Here is a 27,461-nt window from a genome sequence, read left to right on the forward strand (position 1 = left end):
AATAATTTTCATAAGTTATTATTACATTAACCAAATAAAGAATATGAAGAACAGAAAAATAAGTAAATAAGAACAGAACAATAAAGAATCGAAATGAACTTAATCTGTGCATCAATGAAAAATAATTGTCAAATAAAATAAAGATAAAATTTTATTTATATTTTTTAATAAATAAAAAAATGTGTAAAAATAAAATATAAAAATGTAATAAAAATATTTTCGTATATAAATATTTTATAAATGTTCATCGTTAACTTTAGAGAGGATATATTATCGTTGTACATACGTGACATCCCCGTTTACTACAAAACTATATAAAAAAGCGAAAAAAAGACATTCAAGAAATTCTTAGGGATGTTGCTCTTCTTTTTGAATACACACAACTTTATTTCGTACATTTAGAATATACTTATCTTGTAAATTATATAATACGTTATGGTCTTATTTGGCTTAATGAAATACAATAATATACTGTCTTTAGAATTTGTTTGTTCTTTCTTTGCTGTTACGGCACTTGAGCCAGTACAAGTATAATCTCGACCACTATTTTCTAAATAAACGAAAGAAGTTATCGATCCTGTAGAGTTTCCGTATTTTATTCGAAATTTTAGTGAGGAGATTACATTCTCGAGGAAAGTCCATCAAAAGGCAAGACATTGAATTGACTTTCTTAATATTAATATACATTCAGCTTTATGTGCTATTCTGTTTATTCGCGTACACTGATCGTTATAATATGAACGAAGAGATTAAGATAAAGCAAACGACAAATTCTTTTTCGATTCAACGAAAAAGGAACAGTCTTTATAGTAAGAGAAGAAAGTAGTTTTGCAATTTAGCACAAAGTATTCGCAACGAAGTTTTGCTTTATGACATTTGATAAATTATTCTATTTCTCTTATTAGTTAAATAAAGATTTCTTATAACTTTGGCCCATTCAATGTAATTATACTAATCAAAATCTTCTCTTCTACTATACAATATTATACGAATATCAACTAACAGTCGCTCTCTCTTTAACTACATATATTTATATATGTATAATGTAATTGGTATATATATAGTATATATTGTATATATTATATATATATTATATTGTATATATTATATATATATTATATGTGTACACATGAAATTTTAAGCAATAAATATCTTTAGATGCTTTTCTCCATTCTATTTATATACAATTTCAAGTTTCTAACTGTATAATGCACAGTTCTGTTATTACACTATTCAAATCCATCTTAATGGATAGCAATCGTATCAGTGAAATGACGTTGTATCATTAGGGAAAAAATTCCTTCATACAGTGTTTAAAAAAATATTGTGAAAATATAATTTGCTAATATAATACCATTAATGAAATAATTGCTTATCGCAGATTCTTATGGAAACATTGTACGGTTGTTATACTACATATACATGTATGAAACATTAAAAGAACACAAGATCGTGTATTTTTAACAAAAAAAAATTCTATGTTATTTCATCAGAGTAACCTGCACAATAAATTACTATGATTTGTTTGCATACAGTAATAAGCTAAAAATTCATGTTGTAGCATAATAACAGTACAATGTAAAATATCTTTCAAAAGCATTGCGCTTTTATTTCTCTGTAAAATTATTTAATAAATTGTATCCAAAAATCTATATGATACCCAGTAAATGTATGCTATTTATACAATAATTATAAATAATACTTCAATTTTATCAAGGAAAAACAAATCCATTTTGTATACTTATGTATATGACTAGAGAAATTATATTATAGTTATAAACCTACAATGATAATGCCATTGCAATTTGTATTTAAGCTATACATATTATACTGTTATATATAACTTATGCATTTCCCTATAATTTTTGCACAACTTAGTTATTTACTTTATCGTTAAAATCCTTTTGGGGGGATTACTATTTCTTTTTTAAAAATAACGCGTGAATATTGGTGAACTATATTCTCAAAGAAGAATAATTCTACATTTCTTCTCTCAGCTACTTTTACGAAAATATATGTTATCAAATCACGCATATTTCATCTGATTTCTCCGTAACAGCCGTAAAAGTTCTACAGACTTCTCATTCAAATAGAAAGCAAAATGTAAATAATTGACGACGCGTAACTCAAATTGTGATGTGCAGAGTAACACAGATATTTCTTTTTATGCATGATAAAACAGTGATGCGTGTGCATAATTCACATGTAGAGTGCCAACATTCTATTGCATATGATCTGTATCGGCTACTTTAAGTCTATTTCGACTTTCTAGTCTTTCTTACATTCGAAGAATATTCGACAATGTTGTGCTTACAACACCTCGGTTTGCGTGTCAATGTACAGCAGCATGAAAAAAAAATCGAAATATATTCGCCTACAGTTTGTGATTGTATTATTAACTTCCTTCCCTTTTTGTCTTCTATAAAATTTGTGCTTTTACGGAAGTGGAGATGTACATATTATTAGAGAATACAAATAGAGTTGGTTGGTAATATAAATTTCGCAATTGTGATCGTAAAATCGATCTTGAAATTTGTAAAACTGTTCAAATATCTCGCGTTATTCCTGTTCTTCGCAAGAAACTTAAATAATTCTTAGAAAGTATCCATATTTATAACCGTTGAATATGTAGTGAACTTTATAAATTTCTCATACATAGAGACTCTAAAATTCACTTTGGAAATTAATCCCACAATTAGTTCCACGTATATAAGGATCATGGCACATTAATTTGTAACCCACAATCATTTGTATTTCACATTTATATCGCTGCTAATGATATTAGCTGGTGGACTTTACCTATTTGTTTATTATTTTTATCTATGGTTTTGTTTAGGTGTCTTATAATTAATAACATGTTACATAGATACGGTATTGTCTATTACAAAGTTATGATTTCTATATCTTTGGATAAAAGATCGGGAGTACATTGCAGTAATATATGTTTTTTTTTAATTGTAATACAATTTTTAAATAGCGATTGTATATATTGTATGCGCGATAGAAAAATCAAACGTATACAATGTATGATGAAACAAATAGTTATACGATTCTATCATAAAGAGATACTTTCCAATTCCCTTTAAAAATTATAAAATATATTATATATAAAGATAAAATAAAAACATGATACGAATGAAAAAAATACATAAAATAAGTAAATAATTAAACAAACAAAATTAAAAAATAAATTATATTAAATAAATTAAAATTGTAACTATTTTTTAATATAATTTAGCATTAAAATCTTTATTATTTATCAAAATACGAAATTATAAAATTAATAACCAAGGCTATAAAATATCGATATAATAACATAGATTAATATTTATTATTAGAGAATTAGTAAATAAAGATAGAGAAAAAATAAAATCACAGATTATATACCGCGGCATATACTTGATTTTATATATAATATACGATATATTGATAATCAAGATACAATATTACACAATAGATTAATTAGATATAATGTATTGTTACCATTTTGCGACTTGAATATGTATAAATATATATAAGAATTTTAATTAAGAAAATTTGGAAAGTACATCTTACCCCTTGATGCAAATCTTTAGGGTAACATATAATTTACAACTTAATTTATAATACAAATTGATTTCTTTTTAAACATAAGAGTAGAGAGAGAATAAAAAATTAGTATGTGTAACGTTTTACACAGTCCTGTCAATAAAAGGAAGTATATGTTAGATAGGTATAATACATAATGCATCTTATAAATATTAAAATTTCTCTCTCTTTCTCTCTGTTTCGCAATTTAATAATATTCTATCCGTAATTTGAAACAATCGACAAGGAATGCAGCCTAGCATTTAACATCTGTAATAATTATACCTTGTTGTTGTTTCAATAAAGTCGATTAATAATAGAAATGTTATCGGAAAGAATAAAAATGCAACAATTTTTACATAAATACGAATAAAATCATAACTGCAATAAAACTCATCTATAAAAAAAATACAATATAACAGATCGCGCGTTCAGTTCGCACTCGACAGAGAACAAAACGCCCTTGTGTCTTTTGTTCGCGTATAAAATTTCAACCGAAAAATTAATAGGTACACTGAAATATTTACAACCCGCTAAGTTTTCAATATAATTTAACGATTTATATAAGATAAGACTTCATGTGTGTATACTGTCACATTAAGTGTTACTCTCAGTAGAATTACTCTGAGACCGTAATGACGAATAACAGCCCTGACAGACTCTAACCGGCTTTAGGATACCGAGCCTGGATATTTTGGACTCGAATCGGCTGCATCTGTGTGAAATAATTGATTCGACTAAATATGCAAAGCAACTTAGGACAATTTTCTTGAAGTAGTTACAATCCCCAAGACTTACCTTGAACAGAATACTTGCCCACAGTTGCGGCAATGGTGTCTTCTTTCGTATAGATTGAACCTGACGCCGCAACCAGCGCAAGAGTCCGCTCCCTCATCTTTCAGCCAATGATCAGCGACTGTACGTCCAGGTTGTTCGCACACGCTCCATGAAAATACTCTACCACGAGTGTCACCCACATAGACTGTTCTATGATCCCTACAAATCAAAACACAACATATGTGTTTTAATATATCTAAAATTATCTTATAAATAATTAAATTTTATATTTTCATATAATCGCATATAAAAGCAAATAATATATTGCAACTAATACATAAATTTTTATTTTAATTATGCTCATTTTTTATATTTATTGAGAAGAAAATTTCAAACTCTCTCTCTAATAAGTAAATTTAGCAAATTTACTATTTTTTATTTTATCATGAGAAAATTTGTCAATATAATTTCAACAAAATATTATATACTCTTCACAAATACCTTGATACTGCTAGGGCTGTGATAGATGCTGGTTCTGCATTATCTTTACGATCATAGGCAGTATGCATTGTTAATTTACTGCGAAATACCAATTGTCTCTGCCACTTGAAACCATCCCGCAGAATATTTTGCGGGTTGATCTTTCGCGGTTTTGTGTCAGCTTCGGTAACCATAACGAAACTATCGGTCAAACTAGTATCACTTTTACTAGCCCTCAAGGCCCCTTCGGAATCACCGGGATTACTAACGGACTCGCTGTAAAATATAATAAAAGAATATCCCACGATATTATAATAGGATCTCCGACTTATGACTATAAATTGAATTATATTATATAAACCAACTGTATTACCTGGTTTGTGTGCCTTCGCTATCGGCACGTCCGCCACCTTCGCTTTTTCTGAACATCGGATTTCCGCGACTTTTCCTACGCAACACAACCAGTGACGCATGATTATTCTGAGGTGAAGGTTTATTACTTAAACCATTACTAGATTCATTATCGGAACATTCCTCCTTTTCTTCGTGAAGCCTGGAAGCTTCTTTAGTGTTTTCCGTTTCAGAGAGACTACTTTCAGAGCCACTTTTCATAAGTGCACCTTGAAACAAAGATAAAAGTCTATTACAACTGTATTCATTGATACATATGCGATATTACTTACCTGATCCCTCAGCAGATATACTCATTTGTTTAACTAATTCCTGAACTCTCTTTTTCGTTTCAGTTTGGTTGCCTTCCGTGTTTTGTTTCTCGTTCTTTTCTTTGGCAGTTATTACTTCTTCTGGCTTTTCTTCCTCCGCAGGTACTTGCACGTAATCCATCGACCACATCTGTAAAAAAAATTACATCAGTCAGAATATTAGCGAATATATATTTTTCGTTAAATTTTATTCAAATTTTAGAAAAATAGAAACGTTATATCTTACACGAGCAACACCATCAGTGGAGCCAGTCATAATAACATTTTGAGAGTCCCATTCGTGAGTCTGACTGAAAGCGACGCATAATATTTGTTGCATTCTATCAGCGCGACCAACGCATGTATTAACGCTCGCCAATTCTTCTCCATTGATACTCCACACGTGTAACCATGTAGCTGCACATGTAGCTATGTCTCCCTGTAAATGTATTTTTTTTATATAACGTTTTACTATGTACATACACTTGTATACATTACATCTTTATATTAATGTGAATACCGTTAATTCATTTATTGCTACTGCAGCCACTGGCCCTGCGTGGCCCCTAAGCTGACGTACGAACAGACATCGAGATAAATCCCATATAATCGCCGTACCATCTCGCGATCCAGACACGATAACATTATATGCAGGACTAGATGATAAACACGTGACTGCATCGGTATGTCCGTACAGGCACTGTTTTATGGAGAGTTGCCGCTTGGCGTATTCCCAAACAGTGACGACCTATAAACATGTCTATTTAATATTAGAATAAAATAACGTAGGAAAGGATAACTTCAAGTAATTTTTTTCAAATCAATCCTAAATCGTTTCTTGAATAACTGTACTGAAATGTTAAAACGAAATACGATGTCTATATTTTTTTACCATGTTTAGTTTTTGTTTGAAAAACGATAACACGTCTTTCCTTTCTTTCATAAAAAGAGATTGTTATTTGAAGCTATCTCACAACTATCCACTCTTTCCTATAGACGAGAGACTTACGGAGCTGGTGCCAGCAGTAACTATCAATTTGGAAGACGGACAAACGCACGCCACTATTTCCCCGCTACTTTGCATCATAGCTTCACCGACAAAAATCGCCTTGTCGCTGTCGTAGTTCCCTATTCTGAGAGAATGATCGGCGAATCCCCATGCTACGTACTTATTATAAGAGGGTGGGATGAGCGTCTTGTTTTGTTCCACCGCTAACACAGCTTTGTCGACGTGCAATATCTGTCCAACGGGACCCTTTAATTCTGTGAAAGAGAAGAAATAAATTAAATATTTAAAAATGTGTGGAGTTATTAATGGAGAATATCGATTAGAAAAATATGAACCTTTAATGGGTTGCAGCGACGGTTTTAAATTATCGAGATTGTGGAAGAACAATTTGTCAGACGTGGTAATGCTCAGTCCAGGGGTGATGGGCCCAGGATCTATAACACTGGTTCTCTGCGTCATTTTCTTCGCCGGATGTGGCTTCTTGAATAATTGCTTAGGTATCTGACCGAAATTATTGATGAAGCCGATAGTAGCGTTCTTTTTCAGCGGATCATCGATGCTATATAATCGAGACGGAATTAGAAAACTTATTCTAAGCGAGCTTGAGAATAGCAAATGAATGGAATTAATTATGTAAACTGACTTATAGATATCTACGTTGCCTTCGTAAAACAGATGATGGAATACATTAACAGCTTCGACAGCTGCCGGACCGTTTTGCTTGCATCCAAATATTAGATCGATCCACTGATGGAGATGCTGTGACACATAGTCACACTCCAACGCGAGTCTGTGTACACGGATAAATTCACGAGGATCCTGCTTCGCCCAAGGTGGAAGAACGATATCACCGAGTTGAACACCGCTTTGCTTAGAGCCTGTAGGGAAAATATCATACATGAAATCATTACGCGCGAAGAAATTGATATAATGAATCGTTCAATTAGATATTTACCTAAATCAAAATGATTTGAATTGACTAGGAATTCCGGGAGGTAAAAAAATTCCGGAATAAGTTCTTTCACGTCGGCCATGTTATGTTTAGAAGCGGACAGCCATGCTTCTTTTACGCTATTGAACATTCTGTCCGCTAAATCAAAATGTCCACCCTGCAAAAAATTACAATTAGTACACGTGTAGATTGAAAATGAAAATATTTTCGACATATACAAACCTGTAATCTGAGAAAGTGTTGTGTGAATGGTTCCATTCTCACCAAATAGGAACATACTATCATTGCTGAAGAATAATGCGTGCCATAATGATAAGGGGGAGTTTCTCCGTGTGGATCATCCCATTCTTTATATCTGCAAAAAGAATAATTATTTTAAAAACATATTCGCGATGTATATGTCACTATATTTTCTATACCTTTTCTTAAATTGCAACAATCGTTCGGGACTTTGCGCGCCCATAGGTTTGCTAAAATCTCTGAATGTCGATGAGTCTGTGAGATCGAGTTCTTCGCTGTCATAATCGGCTAAGATCCATGGGAAAATCGGATATTGCATAAGATCGTTGTAACTACGACCCGCTAGAGTATTGAGATGCATCAGGTATTGGAAGTTAGAGATTTCTCCTCTCTGTACATGAAAGAAAATTTCTCTACTTAATAAGGAGTACAAACTCCATCATTTATCCTATTTGTTTTACATAATTTTAACTACTAACCACCCATCTTTGAGTAACCGAAGTTTCCCCTATAAGATTCGACAGCAAGCCGGTGGCCTGTTCGACATTCGCCGTTCGCCTCTGCCCAGCTACGGATTGCTGAGCGCTGTCGGCGATCGCAGTAGCGAATGTCATGAACCTTTGATAAACTTTGTTCCTTACTTTTCGCGGAAATGCTAACAAATAGTTTCTACCGTCTCCACTGAATACTTCTAACGCCATAGGTTGTAATAAGTATCGTCTCTTATGTACTTCCCTGTGAATAACAAATTCCATATTTTAAACTATTCAAGTGTTATGCAAAACAAACAATCTTGTCTCTAGCTTACCTTATGTCTTCGTAATTAAACTTGGAACATTGTCTCATCGCTCTGGATCTTCTGGGAGATCCCGGCGACGGTAAAATCGGTTCGTACGCGTCTGGCAAACTCTCTATATCTCTTATCTCTCTAGATTTCAACAATGTGAATCCGTCGATTACATAGAAATGTTCTTTTCCAAACAATAGGAGACCCTCAGTCGTATCCAAACCCTGTATTCGCGCGCATCTAAACATGTGACTTATCTGAAATGTGAACAGGAAGATTGAAAAAAAGAACGTTCTGATTGCAGTACGGCAATTTCATAGACATCGAGTATATAACGACCTTTTCATGTTCCTCGAGTAGACGTATCAACGTTTGATTGTCTGGAACAGTTTGGTTATTTTCTTCTTCTTGTTCATTATCCTCGGGCGCTTCGTCTGGTTCGCTAGCATGACGTTCCAACGTGCAAGGAACCATCGGTGGCTCACTCTCGGTAGAAGTTTCATTAACGTTTAACGGTGTATCATCTATAACGGGGTCTCGTTCACGTTCAAACATTCCCGACGAATTGCCAAGCTGCTTCAGATAATAATCCTTACTATCCATGCTTGTTGCTACTTTGTACTTTAACTGTTTCTAAACAGTCAATAGATCAATGCGTTATGATCGTGAATACGTATAGATACTTATATTTAAGTTTTGAATTCTTCTAAGACTTATCATCGTAAAAACATACATTATCAGGATGCTCTAATTCAGGCCGATATGGATAATGTATATAGAAGAGTTCATTCTTCATCATCTTCTTTCGCATTCTACATGGTCCTTCGGTCATATCCAACATCCATTTGTCCAGTATAGTGGGCGTCGGAGGTCCCCAAAGACCGCGTTCTCTAGTTAATTCCGTTTCGGTTTGCAACCATTCCTACAGATGAATTAAAAGCATTTTCAGTATATTGTTTTATTCACTTATTTAGTTCTTTATTAATGCAGAATGTATTTCTCTTGTACAAGTTTAGGTAAATATCGACTTTACGTTGCTCGAAAAAAAATAATAAAATTAAGTAGAGTTCTTAAATAAAATTTCTTACTTGATATACGTAACGTTGAGTGTGCAGATTGGTCTGTTGATGCTGTAAACGCCGTACTGCAGCCAATTCCCTAACTAATGCGACATGTTGCTCCGTCCATTGAGCAACAGTATTCTGATGTAATCTAAGCCTTACGCGCACAGATTCCTCTTTTCGCACTTTTGTTCGACTAGCTAATCTTGTCAATCCTCCTGTCACCTTTTGGATTTTCTGTAATTTTTTTATATACGCGTGTACGACTTGCCTAAATATTACATATAATTCTTTGGTGCTAATTTTATTATGGCCCCGAGATTTCTTCCATTTTATAAGGTATAACTTTTTATTAATAAAGATACATATATTTTTCTAATTATTACTGTTATATTTCCTTTAATATTTGATCTTAATATTTTTATATGAAGAAAAATATTTATTTTTATATGATATTTTTACATAATACCCGTATAGTAGATATATGTGATAAAAACAGTAGAGTGGCACTGAAGGAATAATATAAATATAAGAGAGATATAATATAATATTAAATGTAATAAAATATAGAATTAAAATTTAATAATTTTATTTACTTTTAATAATTGAATGATTAGTGCGAGCACGCACGCATATATAGAGAAAAAACTTCAACATACCGACTGGATTTGATTGTGGAGTTCCCAGGGAACTCTATACGAAGCTCTTCTTTCCGAAACTACATAATTCAGCCAAAGCTTTGACGCAGCTTCGTGAACTTGTTCTCTTACAACTGGCAATTCTGGTGCCCGCTCATTAGCCACAGGCGTTGATAAAGTTACTTTAAAAACTTCTTCTATCGCGGGCTTTTTGCATACATACAACTCCTCCCAGACTCTTGTTGCCGCTCCAGCCATTAAGTTGTGCCCTTGGTGAGACATCAATCTGTCATCGCTGGATTCTACTTGCGGGTTAACGTGCCACGTAGTTTTCATATTAGTGTCCAACATAATCTTTATGTCAGCCGTTAATTGTAACAGGCAGTACGTTAAACAGCCGATAAATTCTAATTCGTGATTGCCAGCACCGAATACTAATAATCTACAAGAAAATTGTAACATTATTTAATTTTTCTCTTTTGACAAAAATATATACATATTATGTATATAAATACATAGCTTTCTACAAATTGCACATACCTATTATCAGTAATCTTATGTAATGCCCCTAATACCATCATTTGATCGGCAATAGAATCGGTCGCACGTGACAGTAAGAATAAAATTGTCCTATTTAGGCAGTGATGAAGACCTTCCATACTGACAGCACCGGGTCGCCCCTTTGCTTCCTCAATTAGTTTTACGATGAAATCGAATACTTCATGTGGGTTTTTTGTCAAAGTGCCTGATATTTGAGAAGACATGTAATAACGTTTTCTATTAATTTTATTCAATTTTATCAACGCGCACATAAAATAAATTATTACCTTGCCACAATTTGTCAACTATTCTGGCTGCCACGTAGCAAACATTATTAGTTATATTATTAGCCGATCCACCAGGAACGACAGGTAACATCGTTTCCTTATCAGCTCTCTGTTTCTTTATCAAATGTATCAAAGGTTCCATTAATATAGACAATACCTCTGTTTGATAAAGCATTTGCTGTCCCGTTGATGCATGTTCCGGCCATGCCTCAAGGACAAGATCTATTGCCGGCGATTTCGCCGTAACTGGCAATGAAAGTGAGTCAACAACGATGACTTTAAAAAACTCCATTACGAACTTCTGCGCCGGGTGCTTTGTCAGCCCAACGTCTTTCGACGGTGATCTTACTAATACTGGTTCTTGCTGCAATAATTATCCGATATTAAAATTAATATCTTTAATAAAATATCTACAAAACACAAATATTTTAGAATTTTACAAATTCATATAGTAAACCTTTTAAAAATACCATAGATAATCGTGATAATATTCAATTCTTTAAACTTCGAGAACTAAATATGTTTCTCGTCTTAGAAAAAGACACTGAATTAGCGTAATTACCTCATCGGCTGGAGTACTGGCACCGCTACTATCCTGGCTAGAACTCGCGGGTTTCGGAAACAAGGTCCCAGCTAAGGCACCCAAAACTTCCGCGGACATAAAGACTTGCTTGAAGTCGGAGAAATTGCAATAAAGGAAGGACAGGAATTGTATTATTGTCACGGGATAGTTGTTTAACCACTCTGGTAATATTTCCGGGCTGTTGAAAAAATGATTCGTTAATACGATACAAATATTGTTGAACTACAATAGATTAATAGTTCATGAAATAACTTACTTGTTCGAGTGACTGTTCAACATAGTCCGCACCATAGCTAATAATGTGACCATTGCTTCAGGACATAGATTAATTCTACTAGCAAAAGATGATAGTGTGTGATTTGCCGGGACTCCAAACATAAAATTCCAAACGTTATCCAAATCGAGCTGCCACATAATTGTAATACGTAGTTAGTGTTGTTATTTTCTATATTAAACGCTAATAAAGCAGCAAAATTGAGATTAAAAAGCAACTAAATTATCTCATGATTAGACTTGAAACTTCGCGAAAGTACATTTAGATAGATACACTTAATATAAAGATGTAATTAATTATGTTTTTACTTTTGAATCAGTAGGTAATAATTTTACAGGCTGTCCCATCATGAGAGCGATGAAGAGAAAATAAAGTTCTGGAACAAGATCGATATGTTGCGGAAGCAACCAGCCCAGATGCTGAAATCCTGGTACATGAAGCCCGGATGGTTTAATTTCACCAGTTGACATTTGTTGATGGCAACCTGTTACGCATGTTATAATTATGTTGTATTATTTTTTACTACAACTATAGACTACTACAACTATGTAAAAAAGATATTTATTGAAGCGTTTATGTAAGCGATAGGTACAAAATCATTGCTATTACATACCAAGTGCTAGTGCCATCTTATTGTGATCGGTATGCCGTAACCAACCACCATTGCTCGTGCCCTCTTTGAATTTTTGCAGAATCGATTGCACGGAACATATCGCTACGAGTATACGTAACCCCCAGACAACAGTAGTACTATGAAGACCAGACTGGAGGAACAGTAGCACCCAATCTAGGCCCAAAACTTTAGCTACTTCTTCACACATACTGTAAAAGCAAAATTGCATTTATATCATCATAATATATTCGGCATACTAATAATAAAAAATATTAGCACAATTTCTTACTTTACATTAACCTTGGATTCATTAAACAACAACCAATATAAATGCTGTAAACAACGATTACGTAAAAGTATACTCTCTCCTTCCCCATCCTTAATTCCTTCACCTTCTCTAAGGATTAGATGTTTTTCGGGACACAGCGGTAACGTAGCCACAATGAATTGTCCAAACCTGAATAAAAGACATATAAGAGTCATAATGTATAAAATTAATATAATACAATTATGTAAATGTAAACGAAAAAGGTGTTTACCATAATAGATCAGCTTGTCGTGGTTGACTTAATAATTTACTAAGAAGTGACAGAAGAATCTGTCTAGTGCTATCTAGCTTTACTTCGCTTAAGATATGCAATAGTTTATGTACTAATTGTAAATCTCTCATTAATCGCAAGTTAGTTCGCTTTTCACTGGATTCCGCTATTAGCTCATACAAGTGTTGAAGAAGAGATCTAAGCAATTCTGCAGGTGCTTCGTGCCATACCTAAATTTGAAAAATGAATTAATTAAATCAATGTGTTTAAATTCACACTTGCTTGTCAGATTCGATAAGTCTGTGCATTAAAATTGTGTACTTTTTTTTAAAACTTACTTGCAAATCACATAAGAGATCCTGAAACGCTGTAACATTAGGAATTGCACTAGTTTCTCTGCCACTATCGACTGTTCCTACGAGACTGAACGTTAAGTGCAATATATGGCTGTTTAGGAGAGGACATTTTCTTCTTAACAACATAGCTAGAGTCTGATATCCCCTTCTGCGATCCATCTCTTGTTGGGCCGCTTGGTTAGATCTCACTACGCATACTAGTGCCTTTACAGCTGCATATAAAGATTCTACATCTTGGGCCATAGCTATTAAACCTTTTAAACAGATTTAAGATGACTCTTAGTCTCGTTTCGTTATCACAATATCGGATTAAGCATCGCTCGCCTTTTAATTTTCAATCGTACCTAATAACACTGAACATCCTCCTACATTGTCGATCATAGTAGCTACTGGTTTAGGACTAAATACACGAACGCCAAGATAACCGACAACTACACCACCTAATGCTCTAGCTGGACCACTAAGATGTCCCGCGGAATTATGGAGAACTCTGATAGGTGTAGCATTCTCATGAGATGACATACCAAGCTATACAAAATAATCAGATTTAAATGCATGTCATTTAATTTAAATTTTCATATCTTTTTTTTCTTTTAATTTAGGTAAGGTTAAGTTATCCATACTTGTTTGGCGATTGACTTATTATCCGCTCGGCTGTAAACTTTTCTTATTTTAGCTAGCGTTAATTGCGACATGGCTTTTGCATTCAATCCAAACACAACCTTTTCTTCAGCCACAAGAGGTGCTAGAGATTCAGGACCTGTAATAATGTATACTGTTAATATCTATTTTAAAGATTAGTTATATATGTACATATATATGTCAGTACCACTCAATTGCGGTGCTTGCAAGCTTCCCATATAATGTGGCCCCAATCTAAATAAAGTAGCAATGTTCTGAGAATTAAACACTTCTTCCACCAAATGACACGGTCCTTGTTTCCAAGTCAATCTAGAATATCGACGCCAACAGGGTGGTGTACCGATATAACCATAAACCGGAGAAGCAACAGTTAAATTGGCTGCCCCACCTCCAGGAACTTGTGTAATATAATGAAGCTAAAAATAGATACGTTGTATATGTGATCTAGAAATTACTTTGTTTTAATGCTAATTACCTTTTGACTATGGATATGTTGACCATCCAAGTATAATGAGAAGCTAGAGTTTTTCAGAACTGCGCGGTTTAGCACAATAGCTATATGATGCCATTGTCCTTCGCGAAGTAAATCGGGACACCAAACTCTAGCACCACATTCACCCGTTCCTTCGGGTTCCCATTCACCTGTATCTATATGCACATTAATTTGCATTACGTCATTTGAATTTAATGACGCAATTTAATTAAATATACTCACTTTGCGGAATGGGTGTTTCTTGAGTAGAAACGATGATAGCCTTATCTCTAGCGCTAAGAATTGCAGTTAAACAAATTAAATCTCTCGCTGATTGCGAGATGCGTACCAAGGTGAGTAATCTTACACAATGGGGATCAGTTCTGGGATCACTAAACTTGTCAACACATATCCATGTGCTGTATGTTAAGCCGGTCTGTGGTGGAAATAATCTATCGCCTAAAATAATTTTTTTGTATATGATGTCAATCATTATATATTTTTAAAATTATTAAATTAACTACTTTTTCATTGTCATTATATCTTTATTATACTTAGATGTAACACTAGAACGAAGCGCTTGTGGTTGATCGTTTTATTATTTAGATTTTAGATTAATATTTTAGAATAATATATATATTATATTTCTTAAGAAAAAAATAAGATTTTTTAATTTAATCTTACCTTGATAAAAGATAGGAAAAAGTCATAATCTTGATAAAAGATAAAATTCTAAAATTTTTTACTTGTAAATAATTATGTCTTATATACTAATGAAATATTTTGTGTTTTATTCCTTTATTTTCATAATAATTTTTTTACTTGGCCCTTTTATTAAGAAACGTCAATACTTTTAATATTAACAGAAATAACTATTATACACTAATTTTTTTCTGTACACATATTTTAACATAATCTACTATAACATAATAGAAATAAATTCAATACGATTACAATACGTCCTTTACCTGATCCAATTCCTCCCAATACACTATTGTCGGCAGAGACAACTGTAGGAGGTGTGGTACTTTGTGGGGCGACACTTGGTAGATACAAACACGCAAATCCCTCGGCACTCATGTCCAACTCTACGAAAGGTGGTAAGGTGCACGAACCGTGAGCTCTGAAATCCTTGGGCGTCGTCATTGACACTAATGTCTTAATCCGCGTCAAAGGAACTGGTCCACCTCTAAACTTGTTCGGCTCAATATTGTCCAGTGAAACGCAACATAATGGATCGCCCAAACGTAGGAATTCTCTAAAAGGATTAATTTATGAATACGTATGATACCAATTCGAATATATCCCTTTAATTGTCCTCTTCTTTATATACATATCTCGATCTTACCTTAGATCTCTCGGTTCAAGTGATTGTGCAGCGAGTCTCTCTATGATGTACTGAAGAGGTTGATGAAGCGGATGCGTTTCGTCTTGCAAAGCAATTCTACCTACTGATAGCAATTCACCAACCATACCAGCTTCACACATCACTTGCTGATTTCTTTCTGATCGTACTAAACTCTTGATGATCTCCGCCACGTACAATTGTAAGGCTAGTGCCATTTGTGGATTGGATGATTCGGATATAGACGGGAGTAAGTGAAGCATTCCCACTACTATACCAGGATGAACTACAATTGGTTCAGGTGCAGGTGGACTTAGATTTAAGGAATTTATAATACATCTCTTGCCGCTTCCGGGAGAGTCAAATGACTTTTGCTGAAATACACAAAGCCATAGTTACCATTTTTGAAAGACAAAACATTGGCGATACTCTGATAAAAAAAGGTATACCTCCATGTTATTTTGCTTGTGACTTGGGGATCTTATCCCTACGTTAGCTAAATTTGGTTTGTCAAAGGAATCTAGCGCCACGTCGTAAAGCAATCGCAACAATAAGCACGCATATCCTAATGTCTTTGGCATACTATCTGGAAATACCGGTTCTAATATACTTCCAGTAAATAATGATATTAACATATTATGATAATTCATAGTTGGTATCATATCCATCTCAGTGATTTTTGTCAGCGTCGAGAAACATCCAAGGAGACGTAAAGTATCGCACAGACTCGATTGGCAAATCTATAAAATCGATATTATTTTTATACAATAAAAATAGCAGACTATTAATATAATTAATAACATAATTATCACAATATGTTTCAAATCTGTACCTCGTGATGGAAAAATTTTGCATTTGCTGGCTCAAATCGCATAGCTGTACTTATAGTATGAAATACTACATGTAACAATGTTAGTAATTGGCTCTCGTCTTGCATAGTTCTTTGTATGATATCATTGCAAGGTTCGCTCTTCTCCGACCTTTGCGGGCCTAATTGACTCTCGAGAGATACCAAAACTGACATCACGTAAACAAAACCCCCAACTTTTCGGAATACCGTTCTAGTCCTATGCGACTCGCGCAAACAGGCTAACAGAGACTGAAAAATAACCATATTGTTAATAATTTTACAAAATCGATGAGATTAATAGAGAAATATTAAATTCACCTTTAGTATATGCGTCTTTAAAATCAAGGCATTAGGAGGCGCTGAATGCATAACTCCTAATAATGTCGCCATGTCATCGTCACCACCTGCACTGAGTATCAATTCTCTCACAATACCAAGTGCTTGATACCGACAATCTACATAGGGCACTAAATTATGAGCGCAACGCGCGCCTCCGCATTCTCTAAAGACATTCGCATTTTGAACATTACTCGCTAATAATGTTGTTAAAGCCTCCATTACTAAGGCACCCAACCGTTCATCCTCGGGGCATATTGTGTATTCTGAAACCATGTTAAATTATCAGAATTCGCATGCAAACTTATGTATTGTATAACCATATCTTTACCTGATCCTTGATCAATTGCAGCTTGCTTATCCTTAAGTAATGTTGCATACCGATGAAGACAAGTCACAAAAATTTCTAACATACCAACTTCTCTATAAACATCTTTAAATATAGTATTGTGTCTGAAACAAGCGATTTTATTTAAAACATCGCATATTATTTTAATATTTTCCAATAAAATTTTCTAAGTTATCTTTAACTTATTACCTATGTTGTGTTTTAATGTATTTCAATAAAGCTTTTCAAGTCATATCTAATATATAATATATTACCTGAGTATATTGAGAAGAGTTTCCATACACATAATACTGCAAGAGATTGAATTGTTCGTTTTCAATAAAATGGAAAGAGATATAAGTTCTTTACACGGAACAAAATTAAGTTGGAAAACAATAAACTCCAACAGTTGAAAGAATTTTTCTTGTATCTCCGGATTCTTCAAATGGATTTTCTCTGCAAACTGGGACAGAGTATTCTGTCCCTCGAGAATAAAATAATTTGCATTATCGCTGTGATATACGCTAGATATCGCGTCCAATATAGTGCAACACAGAAGTGGTGAATTAGATTTCACGAATACAGATTGCAATACTTGGAATGCTTGAATATTTCGGACGCTTCCTCCTGTGGGAGTAATAAAATTGTATAAAATATATTCACTACTTTATTTCGTAAATATTTTATTCATAAAGTTGTACCTCTGTTACTTGGTTGTGGCAAAGTAAACCCAAGCATTTGAAACAAAGATCCCATACTAGCTTGACTTGGTTTTAATTCTGTATGACCGCACATTGTTAAAGATGCTAACATTAGTACCAAATTTCGGATAGCGTCTTGTGCTTCCGCTCTACTATCTTGTTCTAATCTTGACGGTGCATGTCTATACATAGAAAAATATTTCTCTTGTTGTATCATTACAAACAGCTATCGAATTTCATAGTTGACATTTACTTACTTTAACAGAAATTCTGATAGAAAGATATAGCCTTGACAAGCACGAAAGTCATCTAACAATGTCTGAGAAACCTCACTGGAATCTTTTAGAAAACAGAACACTGTTACGAACATTTCTACAACTTCTAATGGTGCCAGCTCAGGTACACGTTGCATATTATCGATACAGAGTGCTATGCATCCTTTATCTATAAGATGAATCAATATGTCAAGTAGATTTGATCTTGAACTAATATAGGTACACAATATAGAGTTAAACTTACTATGAATATAGGCTACTACGTTCTGTGTAAGACCATGTCGAGATAGCGTCATCAAGACTTCGGCGGCACTTTTACGCCACATAATATTGTACTGTGGACACCAACTGGTTATTGCTGAGAACAATAAAGTAAGATCGTCTTTACGAGCGAGTTCCTCTGCAGGATAAGGGTGGCTACATAATCTCACCAATAACTGTAAATGAACAAAGTTATTCTCGCGGATAAAGTTAACCCTTCCTGAAAAAATTTCAAACTATTATTTTTAAAAATTGTCACCTGAACGAATATTTTTTGTAACAGTATTCTACGCTCTCTAGGAGTAAATTCGCTATTTGTATCTGTAATATCGGCATCCTCTTCATTCATCTCAGGCAGATCAAAGAACAGATATAAACATTTCACCAAAGTTGATGGAACCGAGGCAGCGGTCATGGCCTAGAAGGAATTTAACATTGCAGACAAAAAATTTGCCTCCAGAAATGTATAATTAATCAAAGAAATCCAATTCACTTGTATCAAAGACGTATCACCCGCTGCCAACAGATTCAACGCGGACAGCAACATCCAGCCATTGCTCGACTCCTCGCTATTCTCGATCTCCAGAAACTTCACGATGGCACAACTCGCAGTCTCGGTGCTCTGGTTGCTCGCTCTCCTCCTAATCTCGGATACCATCAGTCTTGATACTTGTTGCGTAAATGCCAAAATGTCCCAAAACTTTTCGTTCATGTCTCCCGATGGACTAGACCCAAATACCTAGCAGCACGAGATGGACAAACCTTTGCAATTACGACGATGACGATACAAAAATATAAAAACATCTTTCTAAAGTAAAAGATCCGTTCTAATACCGAAGAAAAGAAAACACTTCGACATACTGCTTTATACAGGAATGGAATGTTGTCGGTCACTTACACTGGATTAGCGCATGCTAAAAGCTATTATGAAATTAGTAGAATTAAATATGAAAATTAAACATTTTAAATCATCAAAATATCAAACGATATGAACAAATATAGTTTGTTTCACTTCAACTTATTGCACCAGTTCAAACTATTCTTTAAAAAAAAAAAGAAAGAGACTTTGTGTCATTATTTAACAGAATATATATGTTATTTCTTTGTCAAAATTGATTATGCCACTTTGATACTTTATATAAAACAGTCTTTAATGTGCAGCATAATCCAGGGTAGCTCGAGTGACTGCATTCACCATTAAAGAATTCACACTCTTTATGTTCTACCTTGCAAAATAACGGCAACATGTTGTATAATTTATCATCACGTTCAGTGTCTGAGAGGGGATGCGGCGGGTGGGTGTATTCGGAGAACAGTTTCTTGAGGTGCATAAGCCCTAAAGCTGTGTGCTGAGGATTCGTACCACCGGCACAGTCGTCCAAGCCACCGGTACCACTCGAGCCCATGCCTCCGACGCTGGTACCCCCTCGTAATTTGCGCATTATGTTCATACTTAAGATTTGCTGAAAGAAAAAGAAGAAAACCTAAAATGTCTCCTTATCTGTGCGCTTGTTTTCAACGATTTGTGTTCCAAGATTCACTGTCACAGCCTTGAAAATCTATATAGTTCATGTTATGTGCAATGAATTTTGGAACGGAGCCAGTTATTTCAAAGTGCAATGTTTTCCAGCTGCGACACAGGAAAGATCTGTGGTATCGTTATATAAAAGGACTTTCACGGAGCTGTCATTCAAACAACATCAGACGCTCCAGTTCGCAGGGCTGGAAATAATAATAAATCGGAGTACAATCTTTCATTATTAATTTGGCACGTATGAAAAAAAAAAAAGAGTTCAAAAATACTCTTAAAAAGTCCAGGAATAAAATATAAAAAAAAGATCCATGCTAATTCGACTTTCTACTCGTAGCTGGTCAATAGCAATCAATAGAAAACTGATCGATACGAGAATGTGCTATTTTAACGAATTGACGAAAATGTCAACGTGCTCAAGAGGAACGACGCAAAATGAAACACACACACATACACACACACACACACACACATACAGGCGCACACGTATTACACAGACTTGACAGTTTTAGAAACATACGTTGAATCACGATTTAATAACTCAGGTGATCGCAGGCGAGGGGCGCACGTAAGAGCGAGAAACGCGTCGTGCAGGAGTAATGCATGACGGCGTAACCGCGCGGCCGTCAGCGGGCACGCTCGTGCGCCCGTCGTGCCGACGTCGCGGGCAGCATGGAGCGACTCGACGAAAATGGCACGGCTCCACGCGTAACGAACGACGACCTCGGCATCGGCGGGTCTCCGCGGCGTCAGGTTGAGAGCGTGCGGCACGGCCGATCCGGATCGGCGGTCAACGCACACAGATCAGCGGCATCGCCGTCCGCCGAGCATCCGGCTCAATATTTACGTCCGTCCGTCCGTCCGCCCGCCCGCTCGACGCTCGCTCGAAACGTCAGACTGAAGATCTTACATGCACAGACACGCTCACGCATGTGGTGACGCACATACACACGCGTAACTAGCGTGCACGTCGTGGCGAAACGAAACCGCCCACGAACGTCACCGCGGAGCGATCGCGTTGTTGATACGCGTGCGGTGTGCCCGCGTCGCCGATTGCGGCCGCGCGATCGGGTGTTACCTGGGACGCGCCTCCGATCCGAGAAATTCTACATTTTCTGTCGGCAAGTCCTGTCGATTCTCGGTTCGGCGGGAGACTTTAATATTTCAGTGACAGCAGCCATCTTCGCGTTTGACAGTTCGCACGGCCCAACGCGATACGTCGATAAGCGGCCACGTGACTCGCTGGTCTCCCGAGCGGGGGGTTTTTAAAGGTCGATTTTTAAAAGGACTTTGCCGAGTGATGACTGGAGTGCTTATTATGGATCTTGAGACAAAATGAAAATTATAAATGGAGCAAATTTAGATGTCGATCGATAAAGTTATAAATATTCTAATATATTTGATCACTTCTATAATTTTTATCTCGGTTGAAGAACTGTAATATACTCTCAGAGTTTGATGTTGCGAATTATCAGCAGATAGTTTAAGAATTATTGATTAAAAATAATAATTATTAATATATAGTATATTTATATATTATTAAGTATTTAGATTGATACATTTTGTATACCGGAAGTTATAAGACACTTGTAGGAATGTCAACAATATTAATTTTTAATTTTCTGGTTACATTTCATACAACTGCATATTTGCTTTTTAAAACAAAGTATAAGATATTAAATATAAAACGAGAAAGAGGTGCTTGAATAACCACATCTTATACAGAATTTTATTTACATTGTACTTTGTAACTTTTGCACATTGTACTTTGTTTAAGATTATACAGATTATACAGAATGTTTATAATTACAAACAGAGGGCGCGACAGCTAATTGGTAAGCTTCAAAACGCTTGTATAGCATTCACGATATTCGCTGGAAGAAATCCGAGATCTTCCGTTGGCCACTCTTTTTCGGAAATGATTTTTGTTTATACGATTCCGGAGCGGACTCTTTCGAAATCTTGATAGATTCGCTGTCACTTAACTTCGTGGATTTTGTCGATAGTTCGGGTTTCATTTTCCTCGAAATGTCTTGATTGTCGATGAGACTTGAAATATCCGGCTCTTTCGAATTCGAGGAATTTACATTGTTATCTAGTTTATTTGATACCTTCTCTTCCATTTGTGTGTTCTCTCCATCGGCAGTGTTATCTGCAAAATGACTGCTTTGTAAACCGCCGTTTTTTTTCCTATCTGCTTCTCTTGAATTATTTTCGGTTTTCTCATAGTATATATCCTTGATATCGGGCTTATTATCGTCGTTACTATCGTCCTCGCAATTTGTTAACCAATTCATTATCTTTTCCTCCTCCGCCATTTCCTTCTCCTTAGTTGTCGAGTAAAGATACCGCTTATTATCGTCTTTATTTGATAAAGTCGCGGTTTTATTTCCTTTAAATAGCGTCTCCTTTAAACCTTCGGTAGAAATCTTCACTGAAGAATTTTCAATCTTTGCCGGGAAATATTTATTCAACGGTTTCATCCTACTTTTGTTGTACAAGAAACAATAAAAATCCGAATGAGCGTTCGATGCTGATTCTCGACGATACTCCGATAGCATTGAGTAAAGTCGCGCTAGAAGTTAATAAAACAAATTAATTTAATTAATATGTAAATGATTATTATAAAGATTATAATTTTTAAATATGAATACCTATATCAATATCGTGATGAACTAAATGTGCATACATCGCTGCTACATCGTCTCGTAACTTCGTGTCTCCGAAAGTAAAGTAGACCATCGATCGGCCTGCAACTGCAGCAGCCATCAACTGTATCAAAACTTTTAACTTTGGATTTCCGCGAAATGCACCGCATCCCCAGTTTCCTGTTGCGATGGCGGATAGATTGTTCTTATAGATATCAGATCCGACAAATCCAACATAAGCCTACGGAAAATGTACTGGTGTTAAAATTAGAGAGGCAATAATAGTATATATCAGTATAATATTGAAAAATAAACAGCAAGTTTTTACAATCGGCAATTAATAGTTTTTGAGTTTTGAGAAAAATCTCGAACACGATGAAATAATTAAGGAAATATTTTTAAAAGTCTAATAATCTAGTAGATATATAAAAATTATAATTTATCTAAAATTGACAAAAATATTTATAAACAAGGTTGCAACTTTACGTTTCCGATAATTTAGGAACTTGAATAAATTTCATAAATTTTTATACAGATTTATTTTAGTTATGACGATATTTATATCGAGATTACAAACCTTGTTGAGCTCACGTTTTATGTTATCCGTATTGAACTGCAAAGAGGATTGCCTGAAGTAAAGGGCATCAATAGCGACGATTGACGTCATACGTCTACCACTAATATCCCTCGGTGTCTCGTCAACAAAATCTCCTTTCCATTTAAAAGTGTTGCTATACCCTTCGTATTTACTATACCGCTCGATACCGCTAACGATAAGCGCCTCCGTATCATCTAATTCCTCCGTAACCAACATAGTGACCATAAGTTCTGGACATATAACGAACCGTATTTCTTCCTGCACACAGCCTAAGCCCAGCACACCTCCACCCACATATCTATTTACGAAATACACACGAAAAAGAAAATAAGTAATAATATAATTATAAGACTCTTTAAGTATAAAGCAATATACATATATATATATATATACAGGGTGTATATATATATATATGTATATATATTATATAATAAAGGCAAAGAGCCAGTAATGTAAAAATGGTTTTAATTCAAATAATCATAATATAAAAAAATATAAAAAATTAGTAAATGATGGAAAATATTAGTAATAATCTTAAGAATCTCTTTACTTTTCTCTTTTTTTCACGTTGTTTATTTGCTTTATAATTTTTTTTACAAAAATCTCAAACAATACTCATTATTAATAAATTTTTCAACCTAACTCGTTCCAACTAGAATTGTATAATAGACTCACTTATTTGCAAAGTCCACTTGAAGCAGTCCAGCTCCTTCGCTTTCGATGGTCCCTTTACTCGTTATGTGTAATGGTGGTAATTTTTGTTCTTGCAAATTCCACCTTGGACAGTTTTCCAACGGAATGTAACGTCGTTCAATTGTTATTATACCTTCAGGTGCTGCTCTATGTAAAAATTATAATGTGATTCAAGTTCTACATTACATCCGTTTATCGATAAATCATCGATAAATTGCATATCTATGAAAAAGAATTTATAATTATGGTATATATATGCTCACCTTTAGTTGTTACTCTCCTGAAGTAATGGAGAAGACATTTAATCTTTTCCATCACCGACTCGCATCGACTCGCACTATGTTTTTCATTATAGGCAGCGAACAATCTAAAAAATATACAATACATGATAAATAATAAATAAATATATTTGTTCTAATGAAATTTTAAATAAATAATCTAAATAATTTCTAGTCTTACCTATTAAAATTAATATAAGGATACATTGCGTATTCCGATTGCGGATTATTGGAATTGCGTCTAGGAAATGTACAAAAAAATGCATTCGCCAGTAAAGAAGCTACTTGTAATTGACTTAAACTGATGGAGCCGTTGCTATGTCGTTTCAACAGAGGCACCGCACCAGTTAACAGCACGGGAAGTTGCAAGGCCAGTTGAACTAATTTTGGCATCAATACTTCAAAGAACATCGTTGTTTCTTCCGAGTCCATGACCTGCGTCGAGAATTCTCTCGTTAATCAGAATTTTTGAAGAGTACAACCCAAGTACGGTGTACCTTAGAGAAAAGATATACCTCTGAGAAAAAATAATGGAGCGCTGCAAAATTCCAGCGCTGTGCATATATTTGATTGTACGAAAGTATAGCCTCTTCTAATTGTTGGCTAGAAAGAATACTCCTCAGCAAAGCTTCCTGAATCATCTCCCATCTATTTCGGCAGCAGCGATTTCCACTTCTCTAAAATATAAAGTTTAATTAATATCAACAATTACTTTATACTATGCGAAATATCAGGATTCAATATTAAAAGGCATTAATCTTAATACATTTACATTAATTAATATCAATTTTCTTTATAGACTAAGCATCTTGCAGTCTTTATTTCGATGACAGATTCTCTCTTCAAACAATTTAAAATCCTTTAATATAAATATATTTAGATATTTTATAGTTGTATGCTATTAAAAAAAGCCTTTTCTGGGAAGGCAAATAAATTATGAAATCAGCTAATTAACACACACATACTCGGATAAAGTTTACTTTAAAAGAATTTAAAACTTAATTAAGAAAACATATAATATTACAAATTTAAAATGATAAATAATAGTTGTTCTCAATATTTTCTGAGAAAATTAATTTTCAAATTCAGAAAATCCATCATCTCAAGATTGTAGGTGTTACGAACATTCTATTTATTTGACAATACATACCTGTTCTATTGGATACAAACTATGCACAGAATGTGGCATTCGTACATAACCCTGGCTCCATTTGTCTGTTTGATGTGTCGGATACGGCTTTGGTGGTCCATGTGAATGCAATGGTAACTAAATTACAAAAAAGTATGTCACAATAGTATAATAGATATCTAACAAGTATGCACAGCAACTTATGTATAAAAATGATAACTTAGATATATTATCTTTGACATTTAAACAAACGAAAACAAAACGAGCAAATTATATTTTAAAATAATTAAAATATATTCTATGTAATAAAATACATAATAAATTTTGGTTTACACACAGAGTATTCCTCTGTTCATAGCTTAAAAGAAACAAATAATAAAATAGTATTACGCAGTCTTACATACTAAATAAATTTTAAATATAAATAAAGTGACAATGAGAGGCCACTCAACGAAACAAATTTTTATCGAATTCTATTATGATAATTGTGGATATGTAATCATCTATAATTATTTTAACATTAATTTACTCATCTCTTGGTCGTTTAAATTAAGTTATCATTGCTTTACAAATTAACTTTATTTGTTTAATTTGGATATATCAGCCTTAAAAAATTTGATAATAATATATCATTGTTCTATTCACACACATGTAATATATACCATGAATAATACTGTATGATGAGGAGAGATGACGATCGGTGGGTGTTCCCGATAATCGTAAACGCCAAGGCCCTTGCGTATCTCATCCATACTCATGCCCTTCCACTCAGGTACGTCATCCGAAGGCTCAGGTTCGTTGACGCAAATTGACATGGAACTCGCTGGAGTCAAACGTTTGGGTATTAATCGAAAGCGACGCGAAAACGCAATACAATAAACAGAGAACGCGCGGGTAGACTCTTACAGTCCGAATTGGCTACGTTATTCGTGCTCTGCGACGATTCCACATCCGAGAACAGGTCCACAGAATGTTCCTCTTCGAGCGTTATCTCCGATTCTGACATTCTACCCTCCAGAAGTGCCTAAAAACCGTACATGCATACAAAAGTCACACTAGTAGCAGAGACGGAAAATATGTAGATTACGTTCGATTACGTTATCCATTTGTGAGATTGAAGGAAGATACGATAAATGTTAAAATGCATTTGCGATAAAAGATAACCAAAGCGAGTATAGCCATGAACATACTCGAGAAATTTAATTGTCGGCGAGATCCAGCGGCGTTTGTCAAAGCGTCAATCTTCATACGAATTCGTACATCGTGGCATGACAAATTCAGGTTGCGCACGACCTGTGTTCTACGTTCAAATGTATACACAACTTCACAATGTATACACGCGCGAATGTATACGAACGATACGAGCTGCTGATCAACGACTGAAGTGCGTGATGCTGTTGCCTGAGTGGTTAAGTGGTTATGGCAGTTATGCACTTGTTGTATTCAAAACCTAAAGTCCGAATATTATAATTACATTTCTGCTGAGTTTTAACAAAAATCAATTTTAAATCATCACCAAAAAAAAAATATATATATATCTTTATAAATATGTATACATATATTTATAATTTATATCATTTTTATGTATTTAAAAAATTATAAATTTTATATTAAATAATGGAGACATATTATAATTTTATAGAAAGTTAATACTAGATTTGTAATATATTTTTTATATTATAATTTTTTATATCTTTTATTATATATTAATGTAATTTTATTTTTTTGACAATATATATTTATTTTTAAGTTATTGATAAAAAGATTTATTTATACTTATACTGCTTCATTAGGAGGGAAAAATATTTTTATTAGACCGTTGAATATTACAAGTATATTATACAAATTATTGATGATTTTCTTTGGTCTTTATTATTAACTTCCACTTTAATCACATTTATTCTAGCTAATCCATAAATTCTTATTGTAAACATTTTTTCAAAATATGATTTAATTGCTGCATTAACACC

At 34.3% G+C, this 27,461-nt stretch overlaps 1 protein-coding gene across 1 annotated transcript; it reads right to left on the reverse strand.

Annotated features, from left to right (window-relative positions):
• Positions 1-4,031: 4,031 nt before the first annotated feature.
• Positions 4,032-26,503, reverse strand: bchs (WD repeat and FYVE domain containing 3 bchs). The gene is made up of 55 exons (XM_018542558.1): positions 26,398-26,503; positions 26,154-26,314; positions 25,513-25,629; positions 24,878-25,039; positions 24,544-24,797; positions 24,348-24,451; positions 24,067-24,229; positions 23,371-23,689; positions 22,800-23,034; positions 22,257-22,720; positions 19,108-19,353; positions 18,874-19,032; positions 18,598-18,790; positions 18,336-18,522; positions 18,079-18,260; positions 17,653-18,004; positions 17,381-17,502; positions 17,032-17,315; positions 16,696-16,962; positions 16,313-16,603; positions 15,867-16,237; positions 15,487-15,776; positions 14,762-14,977; positions 14,522-14,694; positions 14,234-14,462; positions 14,028-14,164; positions 13,749-13,932; positions 13,387-13,658; positions 13,049-13,278; positions 12,799-12,966; positions 12,510-12,718; positions 12,205-12,380; positions 11,879-12,027; positions 11,602-11,800; positions 11,040-11,403; positions 10,753-10,957; positions 10,234-10,654; positions 9,602-9,811; positions 9,247-9,435; positions 8,853-9,146; positions 8,535-8,770; positions 8,206-8,461; positions 7,906-8,117; positions 7,709-7,841; positions 7,490-7,643; positions 7,178-7,412; positions 6,870-7,093; positions 6,535-6,788; positions 6,046-6,273; positions 5,773-5,964; positions 5,508-5,676; positions 5,198-5,444; positions 4,846-5,100; positions 4,366-4,563; positions 4,032-4,282 (listed from the first exon to the last, which is right to left on the reverse strand). The coding sequence occupies exons 1-55, from the start codon at positions 26,495-26,497 to the stop codon at positions 4,165-4,167; spliced, it is 12,159 nt and encodes a 4,052-aa protein (XP_018398060.1). The 5' UTR covers positions 26,498-26,503; the 3' UTR covers positions 4,032-4,164.
• Between the last annotated feature and the right edge of the window lie 958 nt (positions 26,504-27,461).

The sequence above is a fragment of the Cyphomyrmex costatus genome, unplaced genomic scaffold (genome assembly GCF_001594065.2).
Source record: "Cyphomyrmex costatus isolate MS0001 unplaced genomic scaffold, Ccosl1.0 scaffold333, whole genome shotgun sequence".
Lineage (NCBI taxonomy): Eukaryota > Metazoa > Arthropoda > Insecta > Hymenoptera > Formicidae > Cyphomyrmex > Cyphomyrmex costatus.